At 44.1% G+C, this 13921-nt stretch overlaps 2 protein-coding genes across 3 annotated transcripts in view; one reads left to right on the forward strand and one right to left on the reverse strand.

Moving 5' to 3' along the window:
• The window catches only part of thoc5 (THO complex 5), a 9321-nt gene extending 2002 nt beyond the window's left edge, over positions 1-7319 (forward strand). The window contains exons 3-20 of the mRNA XM_046034628.1: positions 1439-1582; positions 1767-1880; positions 2256-2353; positions 2802-2948; positions 3038-3152; positions 3394-3526; positions 3632-3709; positions 3850-3893; positions 4575-4674; positions 5451-5559; positions 5642-5743; positions 5842-5938; positions 6028-6139; positions 6231-6334; positions 6430-6517; positions 6620-6735; positions 6821-7011; positions 7117-7319. Coding sequence (XP_045890584.1) covers positions 1439-1582; positions 1767-1880; positions 2256-2353; positions 2802-2948; positions 3038-3152; positions 3394-3526; positions 3632-3709; positions 3850-3893; positions 4575-4674; positions 5451-5559; positions 5642-5743; positions 5842-5938; positions 6028-6139; positions 6231-6334; positions 6430-6517; positions 6620-6735; positions 6821-7011; positions 7117-7180 — 1956 coding nt within the window. The 3' untranslated portion in view covers positions 7181-7319. The remainder of the gene's footprint in view (positions 1-1438; positions 1583-1766; positions 1881-2255; positions 2354-2801; positions 2949-3037; positions 3153-3393; positions 3527-3631; positions 3710-3849; positions 3894-4574; positions 4675-5450; positions 5560-5641; positions 5744-5841; positions 5939-6027; positions 6140-6230; positions 6335-6429; positions 6518-6619; positions 6736-6820; positions 7012-7116) is intronic.
• Positions 7320-8785: 1466 nt separating this feature from the next.
• LOC123959815 (neurofilament medium polypeptide-like) overlaps positions 8786-13921 on the reverse strand; it is an 8760-nt gene continuing 3624 nt past the window's right edge. Inside the window, exons 3-6 of one of the 2 annotated variants that reach the window (XM_046034103.1) lie at positions 12511-13305; positions 10992-11191; positions 10754-10878; positions 8786-10659 (exon numbers count right to left, since the gene is read on the reverse strand). In XM_046034103.1, coding sequence (XP_045890059.1) covers positions 9414-10659; positions 10754-10878; positions 10992-11191; positions 12511-13261 — 2322 coding nt within the window. In that variant the 5' untranslated portion in view covers positions 13262-13305 and the 3' untranslated portion in view covers positions 8786-9413. Of the gene's footprint in view, positions 10660-10753; positions 10879-10991; positions 11192-12510; positions 13450-13921 lie in introns of those variants that run through there. The other variant, XM_046034104.1, reaches the window with a different exon arrangement.

Below are 13921 nucleotides of genomic sequence, written 5' to 3' on the forward strand. Positions count from 1 at the left end.
TTTTCCAGTACAGTGAGCAGCTGTTTGGACACAATTCTTTCTAGAATCTTTGCAATAAAAGGCAGTTTTGAAATTGGTCTAAAATTTTGTGGGAGGGAGGGATCTAAACCAGGTTTCTTTAAAAGTGGGTTCACGCAAGCCGTTTTAAAATAATCAGGGACACAACCAGTAAATAGGGAGCTGTTGAAAACAGAGATCAAATGGGGCCCAACAGAATCTATTACTTTCAGTAAAAACTTTGTAGGTATTACATCAAGTGGGCTGGAGGACACTCTCATTTGTGATACTGTTTTTAAAAGCTCAGACAAGTCGATGGGATAAAACTGGTTAAAACTCTCTTGTTGCTGGTGAGGAACCTCTGAGTAAGAGGCCGCAGGGGTAATAGAGGCTCTGATTGACACCACCTTATTGGTAAAATAAGATAAAAACAATTCACAGTCATCATTACTTCCAGCTGAGGCACAAGGAGGGGTTGGGTTTACCAGCTGATCCACAGTCTTAAACAGAAACCTGGGATTGTGTTTATGTGTAGTAATGAGTTCAGAAAAATAGTGTGTTCTCGCATCCTTAACCATGTTATTGTAGTTAATTAATATATCCTTCAGACTGAGGTAATGGACTTGGAGACTGGATTTTTTCCATCTGCGCTCTGCTTTCCTGCATTCCCTTTTTAGGCTATGAATGCTGTCATTTATCCAGGGTTGCTTACTAGCTTTAGACGTAGGCCTAACCTTTAGAGGAGCAGTAATATTTAGTGACGACAAGCAAATATGATTGAAGTGATCGACCAGATTGTTGGTGTTGGAATCAGACAGGTGTTGGCTTTGGCTCTGAAAGAATGCGCAAAACTTTGAAACACTTTGTTCATTAAAGAAGCGAGAACACACGGAGCTTGGTGAGGCGGCATGAGTAACAGGCGAATCGCAGCTAAAAACAATACATCTGTGGTCAGATATGGTCATGTCCACTAATTCCACAGAGGAAATGCTGACACCCAGGGTAAAAACCAAGTCCAGTGTATGACCACGGTTATGTGTTTGTCCTTTGACATGTTGTTTGAAGTTAAAAGAAGTGGCCATATTTAAAAAGTCATTTGCATTAACATTGTTGGGGTCATCAACATGAATATTAAAATCGCCACAAAGAACAATTCTGTCATAATTTAAAACCAGAGTAGATAAAAATTCAGGAAGTTCTGATAAAAATCCTCCAGGCAGTTTTGGGGGGCGATTAAATTATAACAAATATGATAGGTTGCAGCCCTCCAACTTTAAGAGTGAGAACTTCAAAGGAGTTAATATATGTTCATGTGTACTGCTGAGCACCAATACATACCAAGGCAAATTCCTCCTGTGAATGTGAAAATGTACCTGGCAATAAGCCTCATTCTGATTCTGATATACTGTGTATACTGATGTAGGGTTTTATTTTTTTCCAGGATGTGCGTGTGTATAGTGAGGAGGTGGAGCTGGACAGCAGGGACCCTGAGCAGGACTATCTGCAGTACAAAGAGTCATGTGAGAGTTTAGCCACACTCATGGGTGAAATCCAGGATCTTAAAGCCAACGGAGCCAAAGAAGGGGTAAGAATCTTATATTTACGATACACCTTGTCACTTTTTGACAGTAATAAACACACTTTATACATACAGGTTGAAGTACTAGTAACTTTAATACATCACAACATAGTATAAATGATATGAGGCTAAATTGATTGTGTCTTTTTCACCATAATAATGAAGTCTAACTAGTTGTATCTGTTCTCAGTGTGCTGAGGTGGAGAAGAGACGTATGCAGAGTTGCATACACTTCATGAATCTGAAAAAACTTAATCGTCTAGCTCACATGCGACTAAAGAGAGGCAGAGACCAGACACACGAGGTAACTCCCATGCAACTCTCCAATGCTGTCCAGCTTTTATGATAAATTAAAATAAATACCAGCTTATGTTAAGTTCGCACTATTCCATTCATATGCTGAAAAAGTGCTGTCTCAACTCCCTTTTGTGCTGATCAGGAAAAGCAAGTTTAACACCAAGCACTTTGTTTCTACTAATAACACCTAAACGCCGTAGCTGCCACTGTACACAGCAAAGAAAGCTTACACCTCGGGTTTGTTTTTGTTGAAAATGTATCAATCCAGTTTCGGATCCTATTTATTGATGTTCTTACAGAATCCTGGCTCAGATTCCTGGCATGTTTGGCATGTATTTATTTCCAGTGTCACCATGGTTAACCACCGTTTCTTTCCTTTCAGGCAAAGCAGAGAGTGGATGTGCTACACCTTCAGTTACAGAACCTGCTGTATGAAGTTATGCATCTTCAGAAGGAGATCAGCAAGTGTCTGGAGTTCAAGTTAGTACAAAATATCTCATTCAAGTAGACCGGCCTTTGCTTTGCACATACTTGAGAACAAGCATAATTATGTCCCATGAAATTCTACTAAAGTTATCCATCATTATACACAATAAGAACAAAAACCTAAGAGGTTTCAAAATACTTGTGGCAGTTGGGTCACATCAAGCCCTAGAAATAAAGCCAGCATCAAATCAGTCAGTATGTCCTTGGGTGAAGAAGTATTACTCACCTTAAAACACGCTGTAAATTTATAGTTAGTTATACAAAAAGTTGCTCATGTGGAGTAAAGCTTGTAAATATGACTTGGTACTTCCACTGTTCATGTACATATTTTAAGAAACGCATGGTTCCACAGTGGTAATGATAATAAACTTTATGGATAGTTCCTTTTCATACACAGAATTCACCTCACAATGCTTAGTTAACATACTTTCCCCTGACCTAGGTCTAAGCATGAGGAAATAGACTTGGTGTCTGAGGAAGAGTTTTACCAGGAGGCGCCACAGGACATTTCCAGGCCTCAACTCACAAAGAATGATCCCCACCAACTCACACTGGCACGACTGGACTGGGAGCTTGAACAGAGGAAAAGGTATGCAAACTTACATTAGTAGCACGCTGTGGTCAAAAAATAGTCTTGAGGGAACACAGAGCAACAGTGAAGTTTGTGCTTGGATACAGGTTGGCCGAGAAATACAAGGAGTCACAGGCCACGAAGGAGAAGATCCAGAAGAGCATCGAGGTGAAGAAGGAACATCTGACAAGTTTGCAGCCAGGACTCACTGCCATCATGCAGGTATAACGACTGTCTGGATGCTGTTTAAAGGTTTTGAGCTTTGATAGGACCACACTGTCCCTCTTGTTCCAGACAGTCTCAGCTGTTTGGAGCAGTGATTGATTTAATTTTAAGCAAAAGTATTCTATAGAGTCCCATTAATGTTTTTTCTTCATTGAAGTGAAGGTCTTAACTTCTGGACCACCAATGGACACCATCTATCGACGCTCTGAATGACTGTATTCTCGCTCTTCTTTCACAGGCCTCTCTCCCAGTGCAGCAGTACCTGTCCATGCCTTTTGAACAGACTCAGAAACAGACAGAGGTTGCCCGCCACCTGCCTCCACCTCTTTACGTCCTGTTTGTTCAAGCCAATGCCTATGGCCAAGCCTGTGGTAAGAAAACATTAGAGAATATCCTATGTTTCAAGACAACGTAGAGTTTTTCTTTGTGGGATGTAAGCTCAGATTGTCAGTGAATTCTTCTTGTTTCCATTTCAGACAAGAACCTGACTGTCTCAATCAGTGGTGATGTGGATGAGGCCAAGGCGCTGTCCAAACCTCCAGAAGATTCCCAGGGTACAAACACTACTGTACATGCCTGTCGTCACACATACAGCATGTGCACATTGAACACATGTCCTTCTTGTGGAGTTGATTTTTCTGATATACTCAGTGTTGCTTAATATAAACATAAAATGTGTTCTGGTTTCATCTAGATGATGAGAGTGATTCAGACGCAGAGGAAGAGCAAGAGAAAACGGTGAGTCTAAGGACTGGCTTTACTCCCAACACACACACACACACAGATGCTAACACCCATAGGTCAATGAGTTCAGCGATTTCTTAATATACCTGTCTCTGCTAATGGACACACAAACTGTTCCTGAAGCCCTAGCTGTCATACATTTTGGTCGGGGCGGTTGGGAAGTGGCAGCTATTGATCGCTTCCTCCATCCGGACGGGTGCCAACTGGGGGATTCTGGGAAAATTTACCAAGAATGGCTAGGTGACTGTAACCTGAACCCACCTCGGGCGTGCACACTCTGCACCAAACCACTGCTCGTTTTTGCTGTCAGTCTCCCAGGATGTTTCTCTGATGTATTTTCTAAATGACTGATTTAGGAATACATTATTTGTCATTTGTTAAAACCTGTGTGTGGCCTTTTACTGTCTGCATATAACCGCTGATCCTCTTGTTTTCAATTTTACTACTTTCAGCCCTTCCTTTGCTTTTGCCTCTCTCCCTTTTTATCTGTAATAGTAGTGGGCTAAAATGCTAACGATGCTAAGTGACTCTCATGTTTCTCCTGTAAGCAGCTGGAATTTATTGCAAATGGTTTTTCAAATATATTTGTGATGGCACAATGTCAAACATGCACGCTGTTTTGCCTTCTTTCTTCTCATCTCCTGTTACCATTGCTTTCTGTTGTCTGTTTGACAGAAGAGGAGAAGGCCAACTACAGGTGGCCAGCTGGATGACAAAAGACGGGAGATGCTGAAAAGGCACCCTCTGTCTCTCTGCTTAGAACTCAAGTGTAAAGGTAACTCATTCTAAATTCTTCATGACTTAAAATTTTAGTGCCTGCATCAAAAAGGTCCGTGCATTTTGTGGAGGCAGACACATTCTCTGTCATCTGTGTTACATTCCCTGTAATGTGACCATAGTTGAGTGTATTGTGGTAACTATACCTACCAGATAGTACATGAAAGAAAGTAAGTGTGACCCACTCTGCTATGATGTCATGACACCACTTGACCCTCATGTTCCCTCTACTGGCAATAGAAGGAATAGTGAGAGATTATAGGGAGATCTGCATTGCAGGCGTAACTCTACCTAAAGGGGGGGAGGGAGGGAGGTGAGAGAGACGCTTGCAGCAGCTTGGATCTGCAGCACCTACCACATGCTGTAAGCGTATTTTCTCATCACCAGTCTTTCTTTCGTCTGCCTTTATTTCTAGTGCCTTCCCTCTCACCGCTTACCTTTATTGCTGCCAGCTGCAGCAGTTGGTTTACTGCAGTAAAAGCAAAAACTGAGCAGTGTAGGTGTCCGTGAGTGACAAAGTGTCGCTGAGTACACTGTGACTGCACAGAGCTGAGCGTGAAAGAATACCATCAGCATAGTATGTATCCCCTGGATGCTGCTTGCTACAGTCATGACCACACCCCCTTATTACTCTCTAATGTGCTGCTGTGTAAAGTAAACCCTGGGGGGTTTTCAGTGGGAGAATTAATAAAAAGATGGAGGTAGACAAGAGTATTGAATTAAGCTAGTAATGGATCTGTTCATCACCGTGTGTTATCCATCATGTCTCCACAGATGGCAGCATCCTCCATCTCTACTTCTGCTACCTGATGAATCTGAACATTATGACTGTCAAGACCAAGGTCTCCACCTCCACAGACCTCAACGCAGCCATCAGCGCAGGGTGTGTGTGTGTGTGTGTGTTTGGACATTTGTCTCCCTCTCTGTGTCTGTGAAAGAAAGTCTAATGATGTCTTCTTTTGCAGGGACCTGCTGAAATCAGACACTCTGCTCTGCTGTCTCTACACCAGCGACCAGGGACGAGAAACACCCAATCCAGCTAATCGCTACCAGTTTGATAAAGTCGGGTGAGGATGTCTAATAATTGAAGTAAATAAGATGTATAGTGAATCACACCATTGAATTGAACAAAATTCCAGCAGAATTTAACCCATCATTTCTTTAGGATTGCTTGCTTTTCTGATTATGTGGAGGAGCTGGGCCATCCCTACATGTGGGTTCAGAGTCTCGGAGGACTACATTTTCCCAAAGACACCTCAGAGGTACTTGTTGAAATCAAGTTTTATCCCATTTGAGCCCAGTTTCTGTGTGTTACAGCCGTATCATGTTGGTGTATGCTCTTGTTTTTCAGGGTGTGCATGTGGGCAGTTCTCTGAGTGCCAGCCAAATGGAGAGCACCATCAAGCTGCTGAGGGGGCGAGTCCAGTCGCGCCTGGCTTTGCACAAACAGTTTGCCTCTTTAGGTACGTTATATGTTAACGACCACACATTAAATAGATCTAAAGAACATATGGGACATTTTGACTGAGATTGTGTGTGCGTTCCTGTCCTCAGAGCACAGCATCATCCCAGTCTCCAGTGAGTGTCAGCACCTCTTTCCTGCCAAGATCATCTCCCGTTTAGCTCGCTGGACCACTATCACTCACTTGGAGTACACGGTATACACACATAAACCCATGTACAGGATCACCTGGATCCAAAAATACACCTCGTGCAGCACATGACTCAAAGTGATATTTCCCTTTCTTGGTAGGATCTGCCATATACACGTCATGTGACTGATGCTGGACTGGCAAAGGAGACAGATATGTACTTTATGGGTGTGGTGGAGAGGGGCACAGGTAAATACTAACACTGATGATAGAATTGGCCAATATTGATAACTTGATTTTTTTATAATTTGTTTCTTTTAAACCATCTGCCTCTATCTTTTTCTTCCTCAGCTCGTCTCCAGGCTGCTGTGGTGCTGAGTCCCCGTTACCCAGAAGTCTCTCCTCTTTTCTCCCTCTCTCTCAGCTGGAAGGGAGAGCGCACTGGACGCACTGATGACAACCTTCGAGTATGAACATGTTTCAGTATTGATCCCTTATGTTCCATAAGCTTGTGCTCTGCCTCCAACTGACTCATTTGTTCCTTTTTTTTAGGCCATGGAGAGCGAGATCAATGTGTTCAAAAATGAGCTACAGGGTCCGCGCCCAGGACACCAGCTCCTGACCAATCAGATTTCTCGCCTGTGTGTCTGCCTCGACGTGTATTTGGAGACTGAAGGTCAAGACGACAGCGTGGAGGGACCAAGAGAGTTTCCCAGAGAGAAGATGTGCTTGCGCACTGTCAGGTACATGGTCACAAGAAGCAATTAAACTCTTTACCAACATTTGGTCAAAGACACTGTCATATCTGAATAGATTTACTGTATCTCTGACATCTTTCTCTTTCTCAGGGGCCCAACTCGTCTGAAGCCATTCAAGTACAACCATCCTCAGGGCTTTTTCAGTCATCGCTAAATCTATATGTGATCTCCCCACTGTACTTTACAACTGTAACTCCCTCAAGTTTACCTTTGTGACTCTTTGAGACAGAGTATCAATTTTTAAATGTCTTTATAACAGGTTGAAAATAAATAAAAAAAACATTACAGTGTTATTTTCTTGAATGAGTGTGTTAAGGCTCTGTTGCATCCATGCTTTGTTGTGCAATTCAAATGTTTCTGTTTTATCAATCTGCCTACCTCTCTACCTTCACCTCTCTCTGCTGCTCTATTTATAGGCATCGTCTGCAATAGCTGATTATTATGCCATTGTGGTTCAGTGCTACAGCGAGCTGAGTCATTTCCCTAGAGAACTATGTCTGTGGAATATGATACTTGGTATAGTTAGCCTTTGACCTTTCATTTATCATCCTGGATCCAGTAATGGAAGACAAACAGGTTGTTATGCAGGATACTGATTGATGGATGATGGATACTGACTCCATCAAGCTCATTTTATGATTAGCTAGCAGCAGGCTACAGAAGTATTCTTTTCTGGCGCAGCGGAGTGCAAATCCAGGATGAAACCTAATCCAGACAATGCCTCAGGGATGAATGGATATCTTATGCTTATTAGAAGCAGAAGATGAGGCCACTGATTCTGATTCTCAAAGGGCAAAGTAACTCTTCTTGTGACAAATGATCAGGGAATGAGTTCAAACCAAATGAAGCCAGATAGCTTGTCTTGGCTGTTAATTCCAAAAGCCTACTGATTATTTCATAAAGTAACACTTTTCACCTGTTGTGTTTTATAATGTGGTTGCTGATCCCATTAATACAAAGCCATCTCTCGGATGCAATGAGATTGCATTTGAAGGGAACACTGAAAGCATGCCTGGATAGAAATCCTTCCAGCGTCAGCCAAAATTTCAATAATGTATCCATTAAAAAGGATTCTCTGTGGCTTTAAATTAACTGTTAGCTGCTTTTAATAGACATGGATTGGCTGCTGCACTTGTCTGTAAAACCTGATAATGTAGCTATACCTTTTAAGTGAAAGATTGTGGAAATTTATGAGTAGCTTAAATACTACTGTAATTCATGACCAAAAATGCCTGGGAGGATTTGTGTTTGCTCATTGATTTTGTATGGTTTCAAAAGTGAAGGCCTATTCTGTATTAATCATAACTCATGATACTCAACTATTGCATTACTAATAATAATGGTCTTTATGAATTAATGAGATAAATGTGGGAAGGGTGAAAGGATTATAATTATACATGATTATATACTATAAAGTCATGTATAATTATAAAACATATGCTTCAGCGTGTGAACTTTACATGTTTGCAGTGAGGCAGAGCTGAGAGGGAAGTCAAGCCTGTTCTGTGCAAGCAAGCAGCACTGCTGCTGATTTACACACGAGCGCTGTGTCTGAGAGGAAAGGGTGCTCTGGCTGCTGTGGGTGGGTACTGCTCCCTCTCTCCTCAGCCGCAATGCAGTGCAGTTTCTGGCAGCATTTAACTTTCGGCCTCACATCGTGTGCCTCTCCTTCATGAATCTTCACCTAAAGTCAATGTGCTACAGATTTATTTGCAGTGTAAACAGATTAAGAAAACCTCTAGAAGTTTCTTGTGTTTGATTCTTCGTTCTTTATTTGTCTTTTTTATATTGCATATTCTCAGCAGTTTATACATAGCACAGTCATGGTTGTCCTAGCATTGCAGACCAGAAGAGTGAGACACTGCAGTTCACCGGTCAGGAGAAGCTGCATTAAGGTGCACAACAAGCAAAATTCAAGTCTTTCTTACTCATCTATTTGTAAATATAATAGACGTTTGTATCTGCTTAAATATACATTTTTATATTCAATAGCTGTCACAATCTTTAGCTTGACATTGTTTTGACATCACTACCCTTGAAGGCTTGTGTAGGTACAGCAGGCCTCTGCGGCCCCCGTCAGCGGGATTGAGTTTAAATGCACTTGTTATTTATTAAGGGCAGTTGTCACATTCAGATAAAGAGTTTAGAGCATTCTGCATTCACTACAGTCATACATCAGAAGCATGGGGGTGGGGGGTGTAATGGCCATACTTAAGGAGCAGGGGATTATTTGCTACAGAAATCACTATTGCTTACATACTATCACCTGCTTTGCTTTGGACAGCTGGGCACATCCCGCCCCTCTCTCCTGCTCTTTACTCCCTCATAGTTCTTTGGCATCTCAACCTCTTCCTATCCTCATGCCCTGAAACACAGTGTATCCAGTCTTACTTCTTGGCCTTCTCCTCCTTGCTCTCCTTTGACTCAGTGCCAGAAGATTTCTCTGCTTTTTCTGTCTTCCCTTCTTCCCTCACTTCCTTACTCTCTTCTTTACTGCTCTCCTTTTTCTCTGGCTTCTTCTCCTCTTTCTTACTGTCTGTTTTCTCGGGTTCAGCTTTAGGTGCGGACTTCTCCTCTGGCTTCTTCTCCTCCTTCTTGCCCTCTGTTTTCTCAGGCTGTGGTTTAGGGGCAGGCTTTGCCTCAGGCTCGGCCTTCTCTGGTTTAGGAGCAGAGGGTTTCTCCTCCTTGGCAGGGGGAGCACTCTCTTTAGTTTTGGAGGCAGGTTTGTCCTCTGCGGGCTTGCTAGGTGCAGCAGGTTTGGAAGTGTCATCCGTCTTGGTGTCTTTCTTTGTATCAGGTTTATCTGCCTTCTCTGGCTCTTTCTCCTTAGGCTCTTGCTTCTTCTCCTCCTTCACAGGTTGCTCTTTCTCCTTTTCCTCCTTGACTGGCTGAGGCTTCTCCTCTTTTTTCTCCTCTTTAGGGGTGTCTTTGGCAGCAGCAGGCTTGGCCTTCTCCTTTTCTGGAGACTTTGGTTCGGGGGTCTTGGGAGGAGGAGATTTCGATTCAGGGGATTTGCTCTGTGGGGATTTAGACACTGGTGACTTTGGGGCAGGTGACTTTGACTCATCTCCTGCAGGGGATTTGACTGCAGGTGACTTGGCAGGTGATTTGGGCATTGGGGATTTGGCTGGTGGAGATTTAGATTCTGGTGATTTTTGTGGAGATTTAGATTCTGGTGATTTGACAGCAGGGGATTTAGGTTGAGGAGATTTTGAAGCAGGGGATGCAGCCTTTTCTGGAGATTTGGACTTCTCTTCTTCCTCACCTGCCTCCTCTTCCTCTCCCTTCTCATCACCCTCCTCATCCTTCTCCCCTTCTCCCTTTTCTTCCTCCTTCTCTTCTTCACCCTCTCCTTCCTCCTCCTTGTCTTCTACTTCCTCACCCTCTCCCTCTTCCTCTTTGGTTTCCTCTTTCTCCTCTCCTGCCTCTTCTTCTTTCTTTCCCTCCTCTTCCTCCTCATCGGCCTCCTCTGTCACCTCTGTCACCTGGGTTTCATCTGTCTGTTCCTCCACGATGACAGTGTCTGAGATCTCCTCTCCTTTCACTTTGAAGTGGGCAGAGAATCTGCCTTCCAGGTAGGAGTACGGACTTCCTCCTGATACAAAACGATTCTCCTCTCCCTCCAGTAATTTCCTTTTTAAAGACAAAGACACAGTCAGTGAAAACATCTATAATGTTTCACATTAAGAATGAAGAAATGAATGTGTGGTTTTAAACCCTGACCAACCTATAAGCAGCAATCTCGATATCTAGAGCCATCTTCACATTCAGCAGCTCCTGATAGTCTCTCAGCTGGGTGGCCATCTCCCATTTGGTGTTTTTCAGCTCATTGTCCAGCTGATTGATGGTCTCCTGCAAAATGAAAACACGTAGCCTTACAGGTCAATAGGATATGTGCAATCATGAATGTGCATTTCTGGTTTTCTCCATGAGAGACAAGTAAGATATTTGTGTTGATTCCCTGCCTGTAGTGAGTTGAGGTCATTGTGGTGTCTGTCTTCACACTCCATACGCTGCCTCTCCAGTGACTCCTTGGTTCCTCTAAGAGTCTCCAGCTCAATAGTGCGGCTCTGGAGCTGACGGCGGTAATCGGCGATCTCCTCCTGGGTCCCACGAATTGCATTCTGGTTTGACCTGGCAGCATCAGACAGATGCTCCATACGCACTGCAGGAATGACACACCAAAGAATGTGCACAGTTTAGAAATCACACCATTGACTGGCCATTGTCCCAAAACAGTCTGATGTGACCTCCATATACAACAACCTACAACTACAGAGAACACTCTGATACAGTCTATATGCATGCATTCTTGTTTTATCTTTTCCCTGAGACATTTGACCTGTCCTCTGGCCACAAGGCCTCAGAGAGCAGACAGCCACCATTGGGAGCCTGAGTAACCTTGACAGTGTCCATCTGTCAGTCAGTCTGACTCAGCTACCTCCCTCTTCCAAGCGTGAAGGAGCCACAGTGCTGAAGTCAGCTGGACAAGACACAGGGAAGGTCATTCTGTAGGAACTTTTTTTTTTTTTACTGGTTTTATCAAATCAGCATGTAGATGTACAGTGCAGGTAAATCTTGAGATCATTAATATTCTGTGGCATGCAGTTGCTGTCCAGATAAACCCTTTCCTGGCCTTTAAAGTTGTCAATTTCGTATTTGTATTGTAGCCTACCACAAAGATCAGCAGCACTGTGTGCATCCAATCTCGCGTCTTCTTGCAGTATAATGGTGAGGAGGATTCTCACAGGGGCTACAAGAAGATGGTGTCTCGGTTACTGCCGTGCGTCAGTAAGTCTGTGCATCATATCTACATGTGTGGCTTACTTCCACGTCCATGGTTAACTCCAGTCAAGACATCAGAAAGGATGACTGTTAAAGCACGAGCCGAGTGATGAAGCACCCATCTGTCCTGTCTGCCTACCGCGAACAGTGACCTTGAAGCGGCGATCCTATTTGCAGAGGTTCGGGTTCAGGGTTGGAGGCACACCCAGCACGCACCCACTGTTACCCAGAGTGAGAGTGCAAATTAGTCATAGCCTTCTCTCAGTGCGCCATCTCACCCCTGCAGTGCTTGCTTTAAGTAAAAATTATCATTCTGCTGCAAATATGTACCCACAGGAACGCGGAACTGAAGATAATATTATTTAAATTTGAATCTTTCAGCATGTTCTATTTAGATTATCTTGGTTTACTTAATTTGTCTGTAACCGGTAATTAAACTTCCTCAGTCTCTTTTGTAAAAGTTTGCGATCTGGCAGGTGGGTGGGAATGTGATGAATGTCTCAACACTACCATCTGCAAAGATGTAGAGGTCTGGGCTACAGCCTATAATTTTAACGTGGAAATCTCAGGGATGTGCCTTTAGACTTCAGCACCATGGACAGAGAACACTACCTTGAACGCTGAAAAGCGCACGACGAGGTTTCTCGGTTTCTGTACACTAAATGAGTTTTAAAACTTTCCCCTTTCGACCCAACTTACCTTTGAACCATTCCTCAGCATGCGTTGAGCTCTTGGATGCTTGAATGTCCAGCTGCGAGCGGATCTCTCGCAGTGCGCCGGTGACGTCCGCCTTGAGCGTGTCTCGCATATCGAAGCTCACCTGCGAGCCCTGTATCTGCGCGAGGAGCTCCGCCACTTCTTCCTCGTGGTTCTTCTTCAGGAATGCGTCCTCCTCTTCCAGTGAACGGAGCTTCTTTTCCAGCTCCAGCCGCGTCAGACGGCACTCCTCAGCATACTTTTTCATGGCGCGCGCGGCAGCCTCCAACTCCTCCCGGTTTCGCGCCTCATCCTCCAGCCTGACCCGCAGGTGCTGGATGTCCTCCTCCAGGTGGTCGTGCTCAAGAGCGGCGCGGGCCTTCTCCCCGGTCAGCTGCTGCAGGAGACCCCTCAGGTCGCCCAGCTCTCGCTCGTAGTGCTCCCCGACCGAAGCGCGACCGGCCTGGCTCTGCCGCAGAGCTGCCGCTTCCGCCTCCAAGTTGTGGTTGTGCATCTCCAGGTTCCGCACCTTGTCGATGTAGCCGGCGAACCGGTCGTTCAGAGCCTGCAGTATCTCCTTCTCGCTCCTCCGCGTCATGTCACCGTTGAAGGTCTCAAAGCTGTCGACGGAGGACGGCTGGCTGTAGGTGAGGCGGCGGCGCTGGGAGTGAAAGCCGCTGGAGGACACGGAGGCAGGCCGAGCCTTGCGGTACGAGGTTGGACCGAACAAGTGGTGCTCTACCGTGAAACTCATGGTGGCCGGAGGAGAAGTGACTGCAGCAGGAGGGGATCGCTGGGCTTATATAGGAGGGAAGGAAAACTCACTAGTCAGCACCAGGACACTCTATTTAAAGAGATATCTTCTCTTTAGAAAACTCCTGCCTGTGCAGGATATAGCCTATTCACGCTGATCAGTGTAGCACCTTGTTGATGATTTTTATTTTAGTGGAGGTGTTAATGATGTGTATTTTAATGAAGCAACAAAACGAAATATTGGTTTCATAGCATGTAAAAAGCATCACCTTTTATTTTCTATCTTAAAGTGATTTCTGTATAAAACACCTGTAAAACTACCCTATGTATTAAATAATAAGGACATGAGTATTTTGGCTTATTAACTATCAGTTGCTATGGGCTTTATACACCGCCTTGTTAAATGATTAATTTTACAATTTTAAAAATATCAAGACATATTCATATTTTTGAGGTATGCTCTGGAAAAAGTCTTTGCAAACTGATTGTGTGGGTGTGCTGTGTGTTCTGCTGATGCTCTCTGTAGCTGTACTGCTGCAGTGTGAGTTTGCAGATCCATGCCAACCCCCTGGGACTCAACACAACTGCTGGGCCATTGACAGACTAGCTCTCTCTTCTCCCTCTCTTACCACACACACACACACACACACACACACACACA

Source organism: Micropterus dolomieu, linkage group LG21 (assembly GCF_021292245.1).
Source record: "Micropterus dolomieu isolate WLL.071019.BEF.003 ecotype Adirondacks linkage group LG21, ASM2129224v1, whole genome shotgun sequence".
Lineage (NCBI taxonomy): Eukaryota > Metazoa > Chordata > Actinopteri > Centrarchiformes > Centrarchidae > Micropterus > Micropterus dolomieu.